This window comes from Nerophis ophidion, linkage group LG21 (assembly GCF_033978795.1).
Source record: "Nerophis ophidion isolate RoL-2023_Sa linkage group LG21, RoL_Noph_v1.0, whole genome shotgun sequence".
NCBI classification, from domain to species: Eukaryota; Metazoa; Chordata; class Actinopteri; order Syngnathiformes; family Syngnathidae; genus Nerophis; species Nerophis ophidion.
Genome location: NC_084631.1, coordinates 9,223,271 through 9,246,977, shown reverse-complemented (window position 1 = coordinate 9,246,977; position 23,707 = coordinate 9,223,271). Strand labels below are relative to the sequence as shown.

Here is a 23,707-nt window from a genome sequence, read left to right as displayed (position 1 = left end):
CATGAGCTTTGGGTCATGACCGAAAGGAAAAGATCACGGGTACAAGCGGCCGAAATGAGTTTCCTCCGCCGTGTGGCGGGGCTCTCCCTTAGAGATAGGGTGAGAAGCTCTGCCATCCGGGAGAAACTCAAAGTAAAGCCGCTGCTCCTCCACATCGAAAGGAGCCAGATGAGGTGGTTCGGGCATCTGGTCAGGATGCCACCCGAACGCCTCCCTACGGAGGTGTTTAGGGCACGTCCAACCGGTAGGAGGCCACGGGGAAGACCCAGGACACGTTGGGAAGACTATGTCTCTCGGCTGGCCTGGGAACACCTCGGGATCCCCCGAGAAGAGCTAGACGAAGTGGCTGGGGAAAGGGAAGTCTGGGTTTCCCTGCTTAGGCTGCTGCCCCCGCGACCCGTCCTCGGATAAGCGGAAGAAGATGGATGGATGGATGGATGACTGAGAAGCCACAATGTCGCTCTTCTGGAAGTTTAATTTGTCCCTGCAGGCCCCGGCAGCTGTGAGGTGCGAGCAAGGGGACTACTTCACGCCCCCGAGTCTCCTTCTCCACCTTCGCCGCCTCAGTGCACGGAGGACGGCCGCTTCCTTCCTGTTCAGTGCAAACTGATCAACACCACGGACCGTCGGGAGCTGGACCTGCTGCACGCCTTCAACACGTAATGCACGCGCACACACGCTCACGCCGCGTCATCTGCTGACGGCCTTCGTCTCGTTGCAGTTTCCCGCAAGCCTTCGCGACATTTGCCGCTTTTAGGAAGTCCTTCCCGCTTGTCTCGTCCTACTGCTTCTGCTCAGACGGCGGAGGCCGCGAGATGGCCGACACAGGTAACTCAGATAGCTCCGCCCCCTCAGATGGCGAGGACGCTGATTTGACGCTTGCTTCCAGGCGTGGAACTCCTCTTTTCTGAAGTGTATGACTCTGCTTTCTCCGGACCCGGCATGGCCCGTTCCTTCTCCGAGTCCAACGTGTACAAGGTTCTGAGCAGGAGGACGTTGGGGGTTCTCTTGGCCGTCAGCGGACGCTTCAGATGTAAACACGCTGCGCATAAACTCTAGGGCTAAGGGGCGGAGCCTGCTAAATACAAAAAGCCTCCTTTAACCCCGGCAGGTCCCTCCCCCTGTGAGGAGGCGCGGCGGGCGGCAACGGAGGACTCCGACGTTTTGATTCCGTCCTGCGAGGAAGGCGGGGCCTATGCCTCCAAACAGTGCCACCAAGGGCAGTGTTGGTGTGTGGACCCCACAGGGGCGGAGTTTCCTGGGACGCGACAGCATGGAGACGTCCTGTTTTGTGGTAGCTATGGTGACACGTGTCGCCAACGTGAGTTCTTGTCATGTGTCTAATATCTTTCCTTAACACCATCATCAAAGGTGGAGGCGTGGCTGACGACTGTCGCTCTCACCGACGCACGGCGCTGGTCCGCTTGTTTTCGGGCCCGCTGGAACCTCGTCTTCCTGCCTCCTCAGAAAAACAAGATGCTTTCTGTCGTGCCCTCTTAAGGCCAATCAGGGATCTCCTGCCTCCGCAGGCGGAGCTCACTTCCTTCCTGTCCATCATGGTGGAAGTCCTCCAGGGGCTCCTTCCCTCAGTGGGTGGGGCCTTAGAGGCGCTGTCTCACTCTTCACCTCGTCGCTTCCAGGAGAATCTCTTTGGAGGAAAGTTCCTGAAGAACGCCGCCAGTTTCAACCTGAGCGGCGCCGTAGGAACACAAGGAGTCATTCGCGTGGACACACCTACTTCCCTGCGCAAACAGCAGAACCTGGTTCGCTCTGTCAGCAAGGTCCTGGAGGACCCTGACTTCCTGTCTGCCCTGCGCCACACACTCAGGGCCACGGGCAGCTCAGGCTCCGCCTCTCTGCGCCAGGTATCCTCCTGAGCACGTTTTCTACACCTTTTTGCATCGGTGACTATCCTCTTGTCTTCCAGATCCTGGCGCCCGTGGTGGCGTCCTGCTCGGCCGAGAGCGAGGAACAAGCGGCGTCCGCCCTGGTGCCCAGCTGCGCGCCTGACGGCAGCTTCCAGGAAGTTCAGTGTCAGGGCGGCGAGTGCTGGTGCGTCACACCGCAAGGTCAAGAGATTGCGGGGTCACGGGTCGCCGGCGCCAGACCTCGATGTCCGTCTCGCTGCGAGGAAGCCCAATCCGCAGCGCTGAAGCTGAAGGAGACGATGGCGGCGGGCAGCGTCCTCCATGTCCCAGAATGCTCCGAGGATGGCGACTTCCTGTCGCTGCAGTGCGTGGGCTCACAGTGCTTCTGCGTGGACCGCCAAGGGGCGCCAGCGAATGCCGTCTCAGCAGATGGTGTCGTTACATGTAGGACACTTTAGTGCATCTTCGACTTGTTAAAGGGAAACTTCACTTTTTTCAAAAATTTGACATCAATCATTCACAATCCTAATATATGACAAGAACAAATTTCTCTTTTTTTATGCATTCTAACTCGTAAAATTGGCAATCACCAGTGACTCTGGTGATGAGTCCAGTATTGCACTCATAAAGATTTCTAAAAAAAAACTACCAAAAAAGCATTACTCAATTTACATGCCATGACCTGAATATCAACCAAGTATTAGCTATATTGTTATTATGAGCGCTAATGTCGAGGGATTACTTTTAACAGCGCCGTGATCACAGAGCGCGAACTCGCTTATCTGCAGCAATGTCGGTGAAAGTTAATTCCAGATTTTAAATCATGCCTTTCACCTGGATAGTAGAAGGTTGAGGACATAAACCGAGAAGTTGGTCAACTTTGACATCCAACTTAGACCCGAAGATGGCAAGAAAGACACCAAAAGAGGCTCGTTTGCGGCACCATTTTTTTTTTCTACATCCATCCATCTTCTTCCGCTTATCCAAGGTCGGGTCGCGGGGGCAGCAGCCTAAGCGGGGAAGACCTGACTTCCCTCTCCCCAGCCACTTCGTCTAGCTCTTCCCGGGGGATCCCGAGGCGTTCCCAGGCCAGCCGAGAGACATAGTGTTCTGAAAGTGTCCTGGGTCTTCCCCGTGGCCTCCTACCGGTTGGACGTGCCCTAAACACCTCCATAGGGAGGCGTTTGGGTGGCATCCTGACCAGATGCCCGAGCCACATCATCTGGCTCCTCTCGATGTGGAGGAGCAGCGGCTTTACTTTGAGTTCCTCCCGGATGGCAGAGCTTCTCACCCTATCTCTAAGGGAGAGCCCCGCCACACGGCGGAGGAAACTCATTTCGGCCGCTTGTACCCGTGATCTTTTCCTTTCGGTCATGACCCAAAGCTCATAACCATAGGTGAGGATGGGAACGTAGATCGACCGGTAAATTGAGAGCTTTGCCTTCCGGCTCAGCTCCTTCTTCACCACAACGGATCGGTACAACGTCCGCATTACTGAAGACGCCGCACCGATCCGCCTGTCGATCTCACGATCCACTCTTCCCCCACTCGTGAACAAGACTCCTAGGTACTTGAACTCCTCCACTTGGGGAAGAGTCTCCTCCCCAACCCGGAGATGGCACTCCATTCTTTTCATCATTTCGTGAGGATTATGAATAAGTCTTCTTCCAAACGGTAAGATATAAACAATCCCATCAATGGGCATGCCGGTGAGAGCAGACATTGTACAGTAGGTGATTATTTTTTTATGTTTGTGTATCCTGTTTAGCACTTAGCAATACAGCTACCTGATCCTTAGTGTTTCACTAAAGCTGCATTTGTTTACCAAACAGCTTTTAAAACTAGTAGATCATCCTCATACATAGTAGTCTTTTTTTTGTCTCATGAAATCTGTCTTTATTAGTAGTGTTTTTGTTGATGAAGGGAAAAGTGAACGTTGTGATGAGTCTGTGAAATTAATACGCCACCGTATGCTTAAAATGAGCAAATTACATAAATATTAAATGGTATTGTGAATGTTATTACATTACATACAGTGGGGCAAAAAAGTAGTCAGCCACCGATTGTGCAAGTTCTCCCACTTAAAATGATGACAGAGGTCTGTAATTTTCATCATAGGTACACTTCAACTGTGAGAGACAGAATGTGAAAAAAAATCCAGGAATTCACATTGTAGGAATTTTAAATAATTTATTCGTAAATTATGGTGGAAAATAAATATTTGGTCAACCATTCAAAGCTCTCACTGATGGAAGGAGGTTTTGGCTCAAAATCTCACGATACATGGCCCCATTCATTCTTTCCTTAACACGGATCAATCGTCCTGTCCCCTTAGCAGAAAAACAGCCCCAAAGCATGATGTTTCCACCCCCATGCTTCACAGTAGGTATGGTGTTCTTGGGATGCAACTCAGTATTCTTCTTCCTCCAAACACAGCGAGTTGAGTTTATACCAAAATGGATACATGGATGATACAGCAGAGGATTGGGAGAATGTCATGTGTACTGTCAGATGAAACCAAAATAGAACTTTTTGGTATAAACTCAACTTGTCGTGTTTGGAGGAAGAAGAATACTGAGTTGCATCCCAAGAACACCACACCTACTGTGAAGCATGGGGGTGGAAACATCATGCTTTGGGGCTGTTTTTCTGCTAAGGGGACAGGACGATTGATCCGTGTTAAGGAAAGAATGAATGGGGCCATGTATCGTGAGATTTTGAGCCAAAACCTCCTTCCATCAGTGAGAGCTTTGAATGGTTGACCAAATACTTATTTTCCACCATAATTTACAAATAAATTCTTTAAAATTCCTAAAATGTGAATTCCTGGATTTTTTTTTCACATTCTGTCTTTCCCAGTTGAAGTGTACCTATGATGAAAATTACAGACCTCTGTCATCATTTTAAGTGGGAGAACTTGCACAATCGGTGGCTGACTAAATACTTTTTTGCCCCACTGTATATACGGACAGTGTAAAAATAAAATCTTGATGGAGGTTTTTATCGGTTTTTCAAGTGAGAATAAAACGACTTCTATTGGCTCCCTTGTTTGCTGACTTTTGCTAGTGTGTATTTACGAGTTAGAATGCATAAAAAATAAAAACAAATGTGATCTTGTCTTACATAAGGATTGTGAGCAATAGCCGAAAATCCCCCAAAAAGTGCAGTTCCCCTTCACCGTCTTGCTAGCTACTTTAGCTCGCACGTTCTTCTCTGTTTCAGGTTCAGACACGAAACCCCAGAAGTCTCCGTCCCCTTCAGGTGAGGAGAAACTAGTATTTGAAAGTTGATTTCCTGTTTTGGTCATTGTTTTTTAGCCGGTAGTCATGCTGAGAGCTCATTGCAGGTCAGTGCTTGCGCGCGTTGGAGGAAGTGTCCGCATTCAAACAGGAAGTGGACAAAGTCGTCGCTGTCTCCAACTCCGCCCAATTCCCGGCGGGATACGGCTTCCTATTGGCCGAGGGTCTGCGTCTGACCGCCAAGGAGCTGGATGTCGGCCAATCAGAGGAGGCGCCGCGCGTCGCAGATTGGCTTCTGAGCAACTCCAGAGCTTCTCTGCGATTGGCTGCCTTTTCCAGTGAGTCCCGCCCTTTTACACTTTCTGACCTGATTGCTCCTCCTTCATGTCCTGATTGTTGGTTTTTCAGCCGCCCGGACGTTGCTGGCGCCAGGACGTCGTTCCAAACAGATGTTCAGCCCCCAGTGCGACACCGATGGAGGCTGGCTGCCCACCCAGTGTTACCGCAGCACAGGTCTCACACACACACTTGTCAAGATAAACACATACAAAACTTTTTCAATATAGAACAAGTAAAATATAATTTAAAAATGATACAAATATAAAAAAAAAGAGATGTACACAGGTTGTGCTCATCAGTGTGTGCATGTATCCAGGTCAGTGTTGGTGTGTTGATGAAAATGGGGAGTACGTTCCTGGATCGCTGAGCAGCCGCCCACATCCTCCGGTCAAATGTAAGGTAGAACACCCGCAAAAATGGTAATGTGCACATGGTGTAAATGTGTGTGTGTGTGTGTGGTGCAGGTCTCACGCGCTGTCAGAGAGCACAGAGTCACTCGCTGCTCTCTGGTTGGATGGCAGCTTCTGATGTCAGTGGCTCCATGTCATGGTACCGCCCACGTTGTGAAAAGGTAAACGCACTCGGGGTTTGACAGGGTGTGAAATAATTTTTAATAATAATAATAATAATAATAATAATTGGCCCTAGTGTGTGAATGTGAGTGTGAATGTTGTCTGTCTATCTGTGTTGGCCCTGCGATGAGGTGGCGACTTGTCCAGGGTGTACCCTGCCTTCCGCCCGATTGTAGCTGAGATAGGCGCCAGCGCCCCCCGCGACCCCGAAAGGGAATAAGCGGTAGAAATGGATGGATGGATGGATGAATAATAATAATACTAATATTAAAAGGCCTACTGAAATGAGATGTTCTTATTTTAAACGGGGATAGCAGGTCCATTCTATGTGTCATACTTGATCATTTCGCGATATTGCCATATTTTTGCTGAAAGGATTTAGTAGAGAACATCGACGATAAAGTTCGCAACTTTTGGTCGCTAATAAAAAAGTCTTGCCTTTACCCGAAGTAGCAGATGATGACGTCACCCGTGTGAGGGCTCCTCGCATTGTTTATAATGGGAGCCTTCAACAAAATTGCTATTCGGACCGAGAAAACGTCAATTTCCCGATTAATTTGAGCGAGGATGAATGATTCGTGGCTGAGCATAATTGATAGCGAAGGACTAGAAAGAAGAAAAAAAAAAAGGCGATTGCATTGTGAGCGATTCAGATGTTTTTAGACACATTTACTAGGATAATTCTGGGAAATCCCTTACCTTTCTATTGTGTTGCTAGTGTTTTAGTGAGTTAAATAGTACCTAATAGTCGGAGGGGTGTGTCCACGGGTGTCTTGACGCCAGTCTCTGAGGGAATTAGTCACGGCAGCTGCATGGACAGCGCAAGCTCCGCAGATCTCGGTAAGAGGTGATTTTTTTACCACAATTTTCTCACCAAAACCTGCCAGTTGACAAGTGGTCGGGAACCATGTTCACTTAACCGCTCTGATCCATAGTAAAACTTCACCTCCGGGAATTTTAAACAAGGAAAGACCGTGTGCTGATTCTCTCTCAAAAAAATGAGAATCAGCACCTCCAAGTCCGAGTCCATGGTTCTCGCCCGGAAAAGGGTGGAGTGCCATCTCCGGGTTGGGGAGGAGACCCTGCCCCAAGTGGAGGAGTTCAAGTACCTAGGAGTCTTGTTCACGAGTGGGGGAAGAGTGGATCGTGAGATCGACAGGCGGATCGGTGCGGCGTCTTCAGTAATGCGGACGTTGTACCGATCCGTTGTGGTGAAGAAGGAGCTGAGCCGGAAGGCAAAGCTCTCAATTTACCGGTCGATCTACGTTCCCATCCCCACCTATGGTCATGAGTTTTGGGTCATGACCGAAAGGATAAGATCACGGGTACGAGCGGCCGAAATGAGTTTCCTCCGCCGTGTGGCGGGGCTCTCCCTTAGAGATAGGGTGAGAAGCTCTGCCATCCGGGAGGGACTCAAAGTAAAGCCGCTGCTCCTTCACATCGAGAGGAGCCAGATGAGGTGGTTCAGGCATCTGGTCAGGATGCCACCCGAACGCCTCCCTAGGGAGGTGTTTAGGGCACGTCCAACCGGTAGGAGGCCACGGGGAAGACCCAGGACACGTTGGGAAGACTATGTCTCCCGGCTGGCCTGGGAACGCCTCGGGATCCCCCGGGAAGAGCTAGACGAAGTGGCTGGGGAAAGGGAAGTCTGGGTTTCCCTGCTTAGGCTGTTGCCCCCGCGACCCGACCTCGGATAAGCGGAAGAAGATGGATGGATGGATGGATGAATGAAAGACCGTGTGTTTGTGTGGCTAAAGGCTAAAGCTTCCCACCTCCATCTTTCTACTTTGACTTCTCCATTATTAATTGAACAAATTGCAAAAGATTCAGCAACACAGATGTCCAAAATACTGTGTAATTGCGCGATGAAAAGAGCCGACTTTTAGCGGCAAGTGGTGCTGCGCTAATATGTCCCCTCCAACTCGAGACGTCACGCGCACGCGTCAACATACGCGTCATCATTCCGCCACGTTTTCAACAAGAAACTCCGCGGGAAATTTAAAATTGTAATTTAGTAAACTAAAAAGGCCGTATTGCCATGTGTTGCAATGTTAATATTTCATCATTAATATATAAACTATCAGACTGCATGGTCGGTAGTAGTGGGTTTCAGTAGGCCTTTAAAGTGCGGCCTTTATTTTTTGCCGAAAAATGGCCGGCGGAAACAAAGTTTTCAAGTTCTTGAGACTTTTAAGTGATATGATAGGATAGACGTCTCCAGCGATTTTTGTGGGGCTACTTGAAACCGGTGAGGGGCAACTTTTTCTCACATTTAAAGGCGGCGCTAAAGAGACAATTTTGAAACTTTGTTTTCGGGAACCCCGAAATATAAACATTTTCGCCATACCTGAAGTGCCCATACTTGCCAACTTTGAAACCTCCGATTTCGGGAGGTGGGGGGCGTGGGGCAGAGGCGTGGTCGGTGCGGGGGGCGTGGTTAAGAGGGGAGGAGTATATTTACATCTACAATCCACTAACTTGAGTATTTCTTATATATATGTATGTTTATATATATATAAATATATATACACGTATGAAATACTTGACTTTCAGTGAATTCTAGCTATATATATTTATTTATGGGGCGGTATAGCTCAGTTGGTAGAGCAGCCGTGCCAGCAACTTGAGGGTTGCAGGTTCGATTCCCGCTTCTGCCATCCTAGTTACTGCCGTTGTGTCCTTGGGCAAGACACTTTACCCACCTGCTCCCAGTGCCACCCACACTGATTTGAATGTAACTTAAATATTTGGGTTTCACTATGTAAAGCGCTTTGAGTCACTAGAGAAAAGCGCTATATAAATATAGTTCACTTCACTTCAAAATGTTAATATATATAAATAAAATAAATAGTTGAATTTCAGATGGCACCTATCAAATACACAGTAATAAAAACACAGTTGTTCTACTAACTGTACTGTGCTTGCTGCTTACTAACTTTCACTATTTGAGTAACCTTTGTTCTGCCATTTGCGTACTGGCGAGAGTCACTTGCCGTCAGGTGCACAACACCACGTAAATCGTTGGCCAGTCAAAAAGCAACCCCAACATTCACCAGGAGATGGCGACAGACAACAGGGAATCACTCTATTACAGACAGCGTTGCCATGGCTGTAACTTCCTTGTTCTTCTGCTTCGTCTCCTTGTGTGTGCAGTTTTTTTATTAAAAATCCGTAGATGTTGTAACGTGATTGGGCAGGAAACCTGTTTATATAGTGGGAAAGCGGACGTGAAAACAGGCTGTCCCCACTCAGGTCCGTATGGAGCTGGAGGGGGCGTGGCCTCCATCTTTGCTGAATTTCGGGAGATTTTTGGGAGAAAATTTCTTCCGGGAGTGGCGCTGAATTTCGGGAGTCTCCCGGAAAATCCGGGAGGGTTGGCAAGTATGGAAGTGCTTGCGAAATTTGGGTACATTTTGTGCATGTTAAGGGCCTTAAAAAGGCACCATAATAATAATAATAATAATAATTTTAAAAAGAGAGCAAATTCAATAGGGCCCTAGCGGCGCTCTGCATCGCACCCGCAATTCTTGCTCCGCTGCCCGGGCCCTAATTAAAGCTGCGAGCAGCGTTAAGAGGGCTCTCGCACCACCATGCAACTCGGTGTTCCAGTGAACCGGCAGGCAAGCGTGACGCATGCAGTCCAGTCCTTAACCCAACTCCCGACACATCATCAAAAATGATGTAGATGGAAGTTACGACTGTTATAATTTTCCACCACAAGGGGGCGATGTTGGTGTCGATATTAACATCTAGTCCCAACCTAAAAGCTTCATATCAGTTTGAAAGGCGATTCGATCATCTGTGAAGTAATGAGCGTTGGATGGTTGATGGCGAGGAGCAATTTTTGCCGTCAGGCTCCACCTACAATGAATGGGTAAAAGTAGGTACTGACCCATCCCCCAGTACAGGGTTTCATTATCATCTTCTGGATGATAATGAATACACATTCAGGATCAGAATTTGTGGAGCCAAGTTATAAATGTTGAAAGTTTTGTGGCGAGCCATCAAATCAAAGTTTGGCCCCTTGCCACGCCCACATCCTACGGCGTAGGCAAAATTCCTTCACAATTTATCATCAACCATATGTCCAGTATCTTACATTTGAATTGCAACTAATTTGGTCCAAGTCCACAAGAGGAGTTCTCTGAAGTATGCCCCCTGTTTTTGACTCAAAAATGGCTGACGGACACAAAGATGGCCGACTCCCCGTTTGTTTTCAATAATGGGTTCTTGAGATCTTTAGGTTCGTCCTGCCATAATCGATGTCACAGGCGATTTTCGTGATGAAAAATGATTCTGGGACAAAATTTTCACATTTTAAGTTGCGGCTAGAGAACCAATTCTGGGTCGGGGACCCTCAAAATATCAGATTTTTTTCTAGACTGTACATACTTGCTCAAATCTGTGAGTCTTTGTGCATTTAAAACGTTAAAAAATGCGATGGAAATTGGAGAGTGATAGTAAACGAAACGATTTCAACAGGGTCTTCGGAGCTTTTTGCGACTCTGCCCCTAAAAATAGTTTTTAAAAAGTAAAAAAAAAACAGGACGACAAGATGAAGATAAGCCTTCTAAAGGCCACAGCGAAACATGCACATCACAGATCAAATAATTATTAACAATTATTGACTCAAAAATGGCTGACGGACACAAAGATGGCCGACACCCCGTTTGTTTTCAATAATGGGTTCTTGAGATCTTTAGGTTCGTCCTGCCATAATCGATGTCACCGGCAATTTTTGTGATGAAAAATGATCCTGGGACAAAATTTTCACATTTTAAGTTGCTGCTAGAGAACCAATTCTGGGTCGGGGACCCTTAAAATATCAGATTTTTTTCTAGACTGTACATACTTGCTCAAATCTGAGTCTTTGTGCATTTAAAACGTTAAAAAATGCGACGGAAATTGGAGAGTGATAGTAAACGAAACAATTTCAACAGGGTCTTCGGAGCTTTTTGCGACTGGCCCTAAAAATAGTTTTTAAAAAGTAAAAAATAAAACAGGACGACACGATGAAGATAAGCCCTCTAAAGGCCACAGCGAAACATGCACGTCACAGATCAAATAATTATTGACAAAATGTGGGTTTTACATTTTAGGATGGTCGCTTCTCAGTGCTGCAGTCTGAGGGCACTACAGGCTGGTGTGTGAACCCTTTGAGTGGAGAGACAATGCAGACCGCCACCCTCAGCCCTGATGGACAACTCACATGTAAAAAAAAAAAAAAACACACACACACACGCACGCGTAGTACAATGCAGTAAAAAGGTTTGTGTTGGCGGTGCGTTCAGGTCCCAGTTGGTGTGAGCTTCAGGGACGCCAGTGTGACTCCGACGGTGGCTTCGTCCCGCTCCAATGTGATGTCACTTCTTGCTGGTGCGTGTCTGACAACGGACACGAACTGGTGGGGACCCGGAAACGACGTCTGGCAGAACTCACGCCGTCATGTGACCGTAGGTGTTTGACGACATCGGCAACGCGTTGTCCACTCGAGGGCATCGTCACAGTGGTTGTAGTCATGCGGCAAAGCAAACTTTGGGTCGGACTAGTTCCAGGACTGGTGTCACAAAATATTTACTTCTAATCTACAGAAGTACCTCAGCTTACGAGTTTAGTTGGTTCTGTGACAGCGCTTGTAACTTGGTGGTCGAACTAATATCTGTTGGAATGTTTTTGTACTTCCACATTGCTAGATTGTCCTCTGATGGTACGGTCAGCTCAGGTCTTAGTAGAATTTGAGTAGTCGATGACACCAGCTTGTTCATGGGTGTGCACCTTGTCCATCAGGAATATTCAATCAGGAAGTCTTTGACTTCATGCTTAGGTAGTGGTAGTGCTGGGTTTCTGTACGCTAAACCGTTTGCTCTACGCAATGCGATGCTGGGAGTAGAGTTTGAGGCTTGTGTCATTGGCATTCACCTCTTTGATGTATGAGGCTCCCAAGGTTTGGTCTAGTCCCCAACAGTATCTCCCAACCTGTTCTGATCAGTCGACCAGTTCTCTCTGGAAGGCCCCAGGTGAGAGTATGCCCCAGTGTTTCCAGCACTTGTGTGGGCATAGGCTCTACAAACGGCCCTTAAGCTCTGCTCACTGTTCCAGGAAGAGCGTTCGAGGGAACGTAAAGCGGCTGATGAACCAGGTGTCATCCTTTGCCAAAGGCCCCTTTTACAGTGCACACCAAATCGTATTTTTTGCCACACATTTGACTTTGTTTGCCGGTGTAAAAGCTCCCAAGTTCTTCAAATCTGATCTTTTCGCATCAGATTCAGAGGAAGTCCGAATCTGATTGTCTTGATCGGTTGATCCATAGTTTTGAAAATGTGTCATATAATTTCTATGCAGATGATATTCAGCTGTATTGTGCCTTCAATGATTAAGAGTTTCACCTTTTAACAGAGTTCTTGGAATGTGTATCCTGTATCAAAAACCGGTTGTCTTCGAATGTCCTAAATTCTAATTAAACGGAAACTCTGATCATTGCTCCCGATAAAAAGATCCCCCCGACGAAGAGCTCCCTTGGTGCTCTGAGTGCATCTGTTAAAACCAGCCACAGAAACCTTGAGGTTGTGTTTGATCGGTCCATGTCTTTGGAGGTTCATGGTCATCCACTGACCCAAAACTGTCACATCTCTAAAGTGAGAAATTTGTTGGCAAAATCGAATCTCGAAATGATCATTCACATGTTCATCTCGTCTCACAATGACTATTGTAATTCTGTTTTCACTTGTTTCAACAAGTCAACTGTAAAGAGACTTCGGACTGTACAAAATGCGGCTGCCAGACTTTTGACCGGTGCACCCAGTCTTCTTTGGCTTCCAGTGAGGTTTTGCATAGTTTAAGATTTTAGTCCAGACTTTTAGTCCAGGGTGTACCCCGCCTTCCGCCCGATTGTAGCTGAGACAGGCACCAGAGCCCTCCGCGACCCCAAAAGGAATAAGCGGTAGGAAATGGATGGATGGACTTTCCGTGCGTTGCAGGGTAAGGCCCCTCAGTATATCGCTGATTTGTTGCGCTCCTACACTTCAGGGCGCAGCCTTTGGTTTACAGGCCAGGGTCTCCTAAAGCTCCCTAAAACTAATTTTAAAACCGTAGGAGACCTCGCAATCCAGGCTGTATCCCCCAAACTCTGGAATGACTTGCACCAGTCCCTCCAGGAACTTGACTGCGTTGACTTTTTTTTTTTTTTTTTTCCATTGTTTAGCTCTAGGTGTATTTATTTTTATAATAAAATGATGCGTGTAAAAAATCAAGATATGTATGGTGTGACTATGTGTTGTGTTTAACAGAATGTTACCAGGAGTTGTTGAAGGTGCGTGTTAAGCGAGATGCGGTATTCCAGGGAGGGCGAGGCAAGCTCGGAGGTCAGTGGGCAGGTGAGAGGTCAAAGGCAGGAGCGAGGCGTCAAGGTCTGTGTCCATGCGAGAAGTCGAGATCCAGGAAGGCAGCTAGGGAACCAGAGGGATTACGGGGAGTCGAGACACAGCTGGAAACCAGGAAACGGAGAAACGCATAGAGGGGGCTATGTTCTGGCCCCGGAATGCAGGTTGCGCTGGCTTAAGAAGCGTGGTGCCTCATCATGTAAATTGCTGATTGATTCATGCGGCTGCAGCTGGAGAGGACTGCGTGGGGAAGGCGTGGCGCGGTTGGGAGCGTGGGCGTGCCAGCAACCTGAGGGTTCCTGGTTCAATCCCCACCTTCCACCAGCTTTGTCATGTCCGTTGTGTCCTTCAGCAAGACACTTCACCCTTGCTCCTGATGGGTTGTGGTTAGGGCCTTGCATGGCAGCTCCAGAGGCAAAATGTTCACAGCACATTCTGGAGTGTTCTGTAGGAATCGGGTGATCCCTTTGTATCATGCTCCGTATGGCAGAAATCCACTTGTTATGGCAGTCAACGTTATGCACCAGGAGCGGGACACAACACGATTCGATCTGTTTCTTCTTAGGTATTTGCTTCTCTGCGTTGACTTTTTAAAAAAAACAAACATTTGAAGACTTTGTTTTACAAACAATCTTTTGGTAAAGGTTATCCTTTGTATAAAGTAGCCTCTGTTGTTTTAATATTTTTTTCAAATTCACCTATATTTTGTACTTACGTACTTTCTTACTATTTGTGCACATGCACGCTTAATACATGAGGCACCTGAACATTTTGGAATGTTTGAATCAGTTAAGTGGTATCAAAATAGTTTCACACAACCAACACAAGCTACTGTGCTAACTAGGCGCCCTGTCCTCTGTTGGTGTCCAGGGCCCGCCTGTACCGACTCCGATGTCACGCACGGCACTCTGGTTTGCCGCCCCACCCAAGATGGCCGTCAAACATGCGATCTCATCTGTCTTAGTGGTTACCAGAACTCACTTTCTGTCCAAAACTTCACGTGTGACATGATTGGCCGTAGCTGGGAGGGAGACAACAAACCTCTGCCTGGAGCCTGCCAGAGTATGACCACTAAACACGGACCCATGTTCCAGAACATTTTTACTGGTCACGCTGTTGGGTAGTCCTCAGTGTGTGTATGTGTGTCTGTGTGTTCAGTCGGTCAGCCCGCACAGAGTGTGTCCATGTCACAGCAATGGATGATGAGGACGTCCTGCTCCGAGCTGCAGACCTTGCGTTCCCTGCTCTTCAAAAATATGACCAGCAGGGGGCTCTGCATTGCTCAGGTAAAAACACACACCCACACACACATACCCGCACACATGCTCAAACAATTGGGTCTGTAGCTGCCAGCGTTGGGACGCCAAGTGTTGCTGTGTGACGACTCGTCGGTTCGTATGCATTGCGTCGGCAAGGACGTGTTGATGATGACGGTCACCTGGACCGCCTTGCTGTCGGACCTCCCGGCCTCAGATCTACCTGACCTCCTTGACGCTGGTGAGCAGCACACGTCCAAAGAGCATGTACGTGGAATGTTCTAGAACTCACTAAAATACTGTCGTTTTCAGCGAGTCGACTCCAAGAGGACTTTAAGGGGATGGTGACGCACATTGGCTTCACTTCGCAGCCTGGACAACTTTCTGAGACCAGTCCCACCTTAGGCTGCTCCCCCGGTTACCGCCTGAGCGACCAAGGCGACAGTTGCGGTGAGTCTGGTTAGCTACAACTTGGTTTCAGAGTTGGTCCCAAACATGGTGCCATGCAGTCATGAGAGGGGATTTTGACCTATCATGTAAGAGATTGTCTAGATTAGATTAGATTAGATAGTACTTTATTTATTCCGTCAGGAGAGTTCCTTCAGGAAAATTACAATTTTCAGCACAATCCCATTCAAGATCAGACAAACATTACAGGGAGACAGAACAGGATCGCTGACGGGTCTGCCGGCTTCCAGCGCCCCTTACAAAAAAGATGACATACAGGTAAACAACTCATAGCCATAGTACACATCCCTCTTCCATGTGTGTAAGAGGGAAACATCAAACATCAAAGAACACAGAGGACATTAAAGACATTAAAGCAGCAGATACAACCAGACACTTCTACATACAGCTATGAATAAAAAGTAAAAGAAACATATCCACTGTGGTGGCCTCTGCGGTGTTCCACGCCATCGTCCGCTGGGGAGGAGGGAGCGTGGCCAGAGACAGGAGCAGACCCAACAAAGCAACCAAGACAGCCGACTCCACTCTCGGCCAATGTCCAGTCCGCATGGATGAGCGAGGATACGTCCAAGGTGACCGAGGTGTCCGACACCTGCTCACCCAGTCAAGACACCGCGTAGCCTCTCCGTCCCAGCGCTCAGTGCTAGCTCCGCAGCCCTGTCCCCTCATCCGCATCTCCTCCAGTCCCTCCAAACAGACTCTGGTGTAGCAGAGACCCAGCTGCTGGTCTCCATGGCCAAGAGGCTCCCGGGAGGCAGATCAAGAAGTCCACAAAAAAAGCACCACAGAGGTAACGAAAGTGCCACCCCTTGTCACACAGTCCCAAAGGGTCCCGGACCAAAATGCAAAAAAATATAATAACACATGAAAACAAGAGGGAAACACAAAAGGATGACACAAGAGCACAGAGCTCCTGCCTACAGCAGCCACTACAGCAGCGCCATCTTGGAAAAAAAAAAAAAGCCATACTCTTCTCTGATTAGTCGCAAACCCCTCACGTGAGTACCCGGGGCCATGTTTGAGACCAACTCTGAAACAGAGTTGTCCGTGCTCTGGAAATTTTGCGGCGCCAACTTGATGACATCACTTGTCTCTGTCCGCAGTCATTTGTCCTGCCGGGAGTTATTCCACGGAAGGAGCATGTCTTCTGTGTCCAGAGAGAACTTACCAGGATACAGAGGGGCGGGACTTCTGTAACAAGTGTCCTAGAGGTTCCTCAGCTGCCGGGTCTTTCTCTGTCAATCAATGTGAGTCGTCCATGTCAGTATGTCACCTGCTGGTCAAACATCAACACCTGCTAGCTCACCAGTGCGTATGTTTGTGTGCACGTGCGCAGGTGTGACCGACTCCGACTGTGAAAGGCGGGGCCTTCGTTGCTCTGACCAAGGTAATTACTTGCCGGCACAGCCTAACTTCCTGTCCGGCAGGTGGAGCTGCTTTAACAGTGAGGGGGCGGAGCTTGACTGGACAAAGAGTGACACTCCTCTCACCGACCAGGACTGCTCAGGTGAAATTTAACAGCCAATCAGAGCGCAAGAGCCTTTAAATGACACGTGCGTGCTTGTGTGTGTAGTACTCATAAGGTTCCAGGCTGTTCCCAAATCAGAAGTGATCTTTGGAGCTGAAGACACTGAAGTCCTGCAAACAATAACCTCTGACTTCCGAACATGTGCTGAAGGTAAACACACATACACACACAGCCTTAAAGGGGAACATTATCACCAGACCTATGTAAGCCTCAATATATACCGTGATATTGCAGACCATATGTTTTTTTAACCGGTTTCCAAACTCTAAAAGGGTGAATTTGGCGATTTAAACGCCTTTCAATTGTTCGCTGTCGGAGTGATAACCTTTCACCCGTGTCGTTACAACGGGAAGCAATCCGCCATTTTCTCAAACACATTACGCACACCAAGTCAAATCAGCTCTGTTATTTTCCGTTTTTTCGACTGTTTTCCGTACCTTGGAGACATCATTCCTCGTCGGTGTGTTGTCGGAGGGTGTAACAACACGATCAGGGACGGATTCAAGTTGACTTACGTGGAGTGTGCATCGATTAGCACGGCATGCTAATCGATGCTAACATGCTATTTAGACTAGCTGTATGTACATATTGCATCATTATGCCTCATTTGTAGCTATATTTGCATGCAACCTTTCCTTCCACCCACATTTAATACCAAACAAACACATACCAATCGACGGATTCAAATACACCAGTGGTCAAAAGATGCAAAAGTCCCTCGTTTGTTCTGCACGTTTTACTGACGATAGCGATGCTACGACAGAGATGTGTGGATATCCTGCGACACTCAAAGCAGATGCATTTCCAACGATAAAGTCAACGGAATCACAAAGGTGAGTTTTGTTGATGTTACTGATTTATGTGCTAATCAGACATATTTGGTCACGGCATGACTGCCGGCTAATCGATGCTAACATGCTATTTAGGCTAGCTGTATGTACATTTGTAGCTATATTTGCATCCAGCCTTTCCCTCCACCCACATTTAATGCCAAACAAACACATACCAATTGACGGATTCAGCTACACGAGTGGTCAAAAGATGCAATTGTTGGTTAGAAGGCGATCGCCGAATTCATACTCATTGCCTTTGTCCGTCGTGATATGGCTGAATAGCTTCAGTTTCTTCTTCAATTCAATTTTCGCTATCTGCCTCCACCCTCCAACCATCCGTTTCAATACATGCGTAATCTGTTGAATCGCTTAAGCCGAGTCTGAATCCGAGCTAATATCGCTACATCTTTCTATTCTCTCTGCCATGTTTGTTTGTATTGGCGTCACGCAGTGACGTCACAGGAAAATGGACGGGTGGATTCACAGATAGCGAAAATCAGGCACTTTAAAGCCTTTTTTCGGGATATTCCATGATGGGTAAAATTTTGAAAAAAACTTCGAAAAATTAAATAAGCCTTTGGGAACTGATTTGTATTGGTTTTAACCCTTCTGAAATTGTGATAATGTTCCCCTTTAACAATGTGTACTGACACATTGCGTATTGTGGTGTTGTTTTCTCTCAGCGTGTGCCGTGAACACTTCCTGCCACCATGTGGCGCTGTTCAACCGCCAGTGTCAACTATACAGTACACACACCCTCAACACACACTGCAACACCTCTACTAAGGTATACACACGCACGCACTCACAGACAGCAGTCTTTGATGATGTTACCAAGGAGATGTGTGTGTTTTATGGCAGGTCAGTGGCTTTCTGGGTAATCCTGAGGCGGAGCTCTTTGGTGGTTTGAGGTGCTCCTTGCGGGTGAGAGGCGGGGACTCAAATGTGCTCGTCATCAGGAAGAGTGGTAATGTCGGCATGGCAACCACCGGGTGGGACATGTGTGCTTGTTTTGACAGTCAGCTGTCTTTCAGGGGCGGAGTCTTCTTCAAGCTTCACTAGGCTAGCACAGGCGAAGGCACTCTCGGGCGTGTTCAGGACTCAAGTGTTCGCCGGTGCGTCGCTCGCAGACGCTCGCCGCTTTTGTGAGACGGGCTGCCGCAGTGACGCTTGCTGCAGCGGCTTCATCCTGAACCAGAACAGCCTGAGCGGGGGTACGTTGCCACGGAGACGTTACTAGAGGAACCCTTTGTGGCTCAGCCTAACCCACCCTTTCTTCCACAGGTTCTCTGCTCTGTGGTTGGCTGAGAGAGCCGTCCATCCTGATGTGTGGGCGGGGCGACTGGGACGTGACAGGTCAAGCAGCCGCCAATCGCGTATGCGGGGCGGGGCTTACTTATGACGAGCAGGGGCGGAGCTTCCTGTTCAACTTTGGAGGACAAAACCTAACAATCGGCAAGACGGGAGTACAATCAATCAATAAGAAGTCAGATGATCAAAAAGTAGAGTTAACATTTGTGACGTTTGCTGTTCAGCTGCATCAGCTCTTCCAGTGGACAAGGAGGACGGGAAAGGTTACCAAACATCCATCGTATCCTTCCAGGCCGTCTACCTGAAGACAGGTATTGTGTAAACCGTTGACTTTACATCCTTCGCTTGATGCTGACAAGGTCACATGACTTTTTTATTTCTTCTAGAAGACAGGTCGGCCGCCAGTTCTTGTGATCCTGTCGCGGGCTTAACTCCGCCTTTAGACGGTTAGTACCTTTAAAGGCCTACTGAAATGAGATTTTCTTATTCAAACGGGGATAGCAGGTCCATTCTATGTGTCATACTTGATCACCTCGCGATATTACCATATTTTTGCTGAAAGGATTTAGTAGAGGACATCGGCGATAAAGTTCGCAACTTTTGGTCGCTAATAAAAAAGCCTTGCCTTTACCGGAAGTAGCAGACGATGTGCGCGTGACGTCACGGGTTGTGGAGCTCCTCACCTCCTCACATTGTTTACAATCATAGCCACCAGCAGCGAGAGCGATTCGGACCGAGAAAGCGACGATTTCCCCATTAATTTGAGCGAGGATGAAAGATTCGTGGATGAGGAAAGTGAGAGTGAAGATGTGATGTCTCAGTGGCGTTGTGGTGACGACTTGTTCTCTCGTGGGTGCAGCAAAGATGGAACACAGCGTGAGGGTAAAGATAATGATTTATTTACACACTAAAGAACACTATAAAACAGACTAGGAAACAAAACACTTTGCATGAAGGCACTAACAAACAAAACTAGATCTAGCGTGGAAGCTAGGAAGAACAGAAAGCGCTAGCGTGAGAACTAGGGAAAAGAACAAACAAAACAGCGTGGAAGCTAATCGAGCGCTAATAGTTACCACAATGCTGGAATGTGACATCATCTGTTGCGTGGGAGCAAACAAGAGTCCAAGGCTGAATGTCAAACAGAGGCGGGCATACATAGGGAGATAAATAATCAAGGGCAGGTGCGCGTGATCAAAGCAGAGACAGGTGACACTAAATGGGTAACTATGACAACGGAAACAAAACCAGGAAGTGCCACAAAGAACTGAGGAAGACAAATACTAGACAGAATGTGATAAACAAAACCAAAACCAGAATATGCCATGATCCAAGATGTGGATCATGACAGAATAACTAGAAAAAAGAAAAGAAAAAAAAGACGAGGGCAGTGGGAGCGATACAGATGTTATTAGGCACATTTAATAGGATAATTCTGGAAAATCCCTTATCTGCTTATTGTGTTACTAGTGTTTTAGTAAGATTATATAGTCGTAGCTGAAAGTCGGAGGGGTGTGGTGACCGCCAGTGTCTCCGATGGAAGCCACGTTTCTCGACGAGGAAAGGCAGCTGGGCTGAGATTCCCCCCCCCCCCCCCCCTCTCCTCCACGGTGTAACCATCCGACGGTCGTGGGTGGCCGGTGGCAGAAGGCAAGAGAGTCCACAGCTGCAGGAGGAACGACGCAAACTCTCCGCTCATGTCTACGGTAAGAGCCGACTTATTTCCACCATTTTCTCACGGAAACCTGCCGGTTGACATGTGGTAGGGAACCATGTCCGCTTGACCGCTCTGTTGCACAGTAAAGCTTCACCGTCAGCTTTCAGGAATGTAAACGAGGAAACACCGGCTGTGTTTGTGTGGCTAAAGGCGGCTGCAATACACCGCTTCCCACCTACATCTTTCTACTTTGACTTCTTCATTAGTAATTGAACAAATTGCAAAAGATTCAGCAACACAGACGTCCAGAATACTGTGTAGTTATGCGATTAAAGCAGACGACTTATAGCTTGGATCGGTGCTGGATCAAAATGTCCGCTACAATCCGTGACGTCACGCGCACGCGTCGTCATACAGTGACGTTTTCAACAGGATACTTCGCGCGAAATTTAAAATTGCAATTTAGTCAACTAACCCAGTCGTATTGGCATGTGTTGCAATGTTAATATTTCATCATTGATATATAAACTATCAGACTGCGTGGTCGCTAGTAGTGGGTTTCAGTAGGCCTTGAAAGTTGCGCCTCCTACGGTGCCTTTTGCTACTAATGATAGCTGTGTGTGTGTGTGTGTGTGTGTGTGTGTGTGTGTGTGTGTGTAGGTTCAGTCCAGAGGAAGTTTGTCTCTCTGTCAGAAGACAACGTCCAGGTGGATCCTCAGAGGAAAATTCCTGTTCTCTCCTTCTGGATCAACAAAAACCAGCACACGTCCCAGCAGGCTTTGCTGTGGTGCCTCACACGTGCGTCCTCACACTAGTGCCCTCTAGTGGTTGTGCCTTTCAAGCTCACGCGGTGTGTGTGTGTGTGTGTGTGTGTGTGTGTGTGTGTGTGTGTGTAAGCAGGCTGCGACAGCGAGCCTCAGTGCTCCGTGGCCGATCTGACGGACGCCGACTTGCCAGGTTTCTACAGCTGCGTCCTGTTTGCCAACACCCAGGTGTGCGGCGCCTACGACACACCCCTGAGACGCCCCTGCCGCCCCCTACTGGACAGGAGACCCAAAACCACATACAGCAAGACAGGTAACGTACACTAACATTTAAAGGCCTCCTGAAATGAGATTTTCTTATTTAAACTTGGATAGCAGGTCCATTCTATGTGTCATACTTGATCATTTTGCGATATTGCCATATTTTGGCTGAAAGGATTTAGTAAAGAACATCCACGATAAAGTTCGCAACTTTCGGTGCTAAGAGAAAAGCCCTGCCTCTACCGGGAGTCGCACTGAGCCTAGTCTATAAAATCCGCTACACCTCCTTGATACCGAAGTACATGTCAAACTACTTCCTTAACATAAATGACCGCCATAACCACAACACCAGGGGGAGCTCCACAAACCACGTTAAACCCAGATTTTGATCTAACAAAGGTCTTAACTCATTCTCTTTCTATGCCACATCAATGTGGAATGCACTCCCAACAGGTATAAAAGTAAGTGCATCTCTATATTCCTTCAAAACCGCTCTAAAACAACACCTCCAGGCAACTTCAACACTTTACTAATACCCTCCTCCATTCACATCCCATCTCCCCGGATTATAAACAACTCAAATGTACTTCTAATGTATATACTTGTTCTTATGCTATCTGAACTCACTATGTTCTCTGCTGGCTGTACATATCCTACTAAATAAGACGTACACTGTTTCAATGTCCACATTTCTCTGTTGATGCAATTGTTGATGACTGAAGTTCTGATATCAACCAAAGCACCCCACCCACCCCCCGGATTGTAAATAATGTAAATAATTCAATGTACATACTATGATGATTAACTTGTGTGATGACTGCATTAAGTTGATAGTATATATTTGTACCATGAATTGATTAACGTGGACCCCGACTTAAACAAGTTGAAAAACTTATTCGAGTGTTACCATTTAGTGGTCAATTGTACGGAATATGTACTGTACTGTGCAATCTACTAATAAAAGTATCAATCAATCAATCAATCGCAGACGATGACATCACAAATGTGGGGGCTCCTCACATATTCACATTGTTTTTAATGGGAGCCTCCAACAAAAAGTGCTATTTGGACCGAGAAAACGACAATTTCCCCATTAATTTGAGCGAGGATGAAAGTTTCGCGTTTGAGGATATTGATAGCGACGGACTAGAAAAAAAAAAAAAAGATTTAAAAAAATGTGTTGAAAAAAAAAACGCGATTGCATTGGTACGGATTCCAGGGTTTCCCACACATTCATTTATTTGCGGCGGCCCGCCACGAAAGAATTACAACCGCCACAAATAAAAAAAATAAAAAATTATTATTATTATTATTATTTTTTCGCCTTTTGACTAGCTCGACCGCTCATAAAAGCAATGGGACTCTGTCTGTGAATGGAGCTTGTAGTTACATATAATATTAATATGTAAATATTATATAAATATGTACATAAAGTGTTGTAATTATATTCCAACTCCGCGTTCTTCTTGGTCATCGCCGCCGCCGCTGCCCCCCATCCCCCCACCGCCCGACCACACCACCACAAATAGATGCCTGACCTGTGGGAAACACTGGATTACTGGATTCCGATCTTTTTAGAGACATTTACTAGGATAATTCTGGGAAATCCCTTATCTTTCTATTGTGTTGCTAGTGTTTTAGTGAGTTAAATAGTACTTGATAGTCGGAGGGGTGTGTCCACGGGTGTGTTGACGCCAATGTCTCAGGGAAGTCGACGGCAGCTTTATGGACGGCACAAGCTCAGCTTTTCTCCGGTAAGAAGCGACTTTTTACCACAATTTTCTCACCGAAAACTGCTGGTTGACATTCCGTCGTGATTCATGTTTGCTTGACCGCGCTCTGATCCATAGTATAGTTACACCTCCAGGATTTTTAAACAAGGAATCACCGTGTGTTTGTGAGGCTAAAGTCTAAAGCAGGGGCGCTCACACTTTTTCAGCAGGCGAGCTACTTTTCAATTGACCAAGTCGAGGAGATCTACCTCATTCCTATTTATAATTTATATTTATTTATTTATGAAAGAGACATTTTTGTTAACATGTTAATGGTGTTTAATGATAATACAAGCATGTTTAACACACATAGAGTCCTTTCTTTCATGAAGACAAGAATATAAGTTGGTGTATTACCTGATTCTGATGACTTGCATTGATTGGAATTAGACAGTGGTGCTGATAACGTCCGCATTTTCAAATGGAGGAAAAAAAAAGTCCTCCTTTCTGTCCAATACCA

General features: G+C 47.1%; 1 protein-coding gene across 2 annotated transcripts in view; it reads left to right on the top strand.

Moving 5' to 3' along the window:
- tg (thyroglobulin) overlaps window positions 1–23,707 on the top strand; it is a 47,271-nt gene that overhangs the window by 4,260 nt on the left and 19,304 nt on the right. The window contains exons 5-32 of one of the 2 annotated variants that reach the window (XM_061881810.1): window positions 491–659; window positions 722–828; window positions 890–1,033; window positions 1,112–1,294; window positions 1,372–1,865; window positions 1,928–2,312; window positions 5,091–5,129; window positions 5,215–5,445; window positions 5,516–5,620; window positions 5,763–5,840; window positions 5,911–6,017; window positions 11,118–11,229; window positions 11,310–11,471; window positions 14,268–14,459; window positions 14,556–14,683; window positions 14,744–14,894; window positions 14,966–15,103; window positions 16,225–16,368; window positions 16,458–16,628; window positions 16,695–16,799; window positions 18,166–18,269; window positions 18,344–18,449; window positions 18,517–18,696; window positions 18,767–18,937; window positions 19,018–19,104; window positions 19,183–19,239; window positions 21,111–21,248; window positions 21,351–21,527. In XM_061881810.1, coding sequence (XP_061737794.1) covers window positions 491–659; window positions 722–828; window positions 890–1,033; window positions 1,112–1,294; window positions 1,372–1,865; window positions 1,928–2,312; window positions 5,091–5,129; window positions 5,215–5,445; window positions 5,516–5,620; window positions 5,763–5,840; window positions 5,911–6,017; window positions 11,118–11,229; window positions 11,310–11,471; window positions 14,268–14,459; window positions 14,556–14,683; window positions 14,744–14,894; window positions 14,966–15,103; window positions 16,225–16,368; window positions 16,458–16,628; window positions 16,695–16,799; window positions 18,166–18,269; window positions 18,344–18,449; window positions 18,517–18,696; window positions 18,767–18,937; window positions 19,018–19,104; window positions 19,183–19,239; window positions 21,111–21,248; window positions 21,351–21,527 — 4,365 coding nt within the window. Of the gene's footprint in view, window positions 1–490; window positions 660–721; window positions 829–889; window positions 1,034–1,111; window positions 1,295–1,371; window positions 1,866–1,927; window positions 2,313–5,090; window positions 5,130–5,214; window positions 5,446–5,515; window positions 5,621–5,762; window positions 5,841–5,910; window positions 6,018–11,117; window positions 11,230–11,309; window positions 11,472–14,267; window positions 14,460–14,555; window positions 14,684–14,743; window positions 14,895–14,965; window positions 15,104–16,224; window positions 16,369–16,457; window positions 16,629–16,694; window positions 16,800–18,165; window positions 18,270–18,343; window positions 18,450–18,516; window positions 18,697–18,766; window positions 18,938–19,017; window positions 19,105–19,179; window positions 19,240–21,110; window positions 21,249–21,350; window positions 21,528–23,707 lie in introns of both variants that reach the window. The other variant, XM_061881809.1, reaches the window with a different exon arrangement.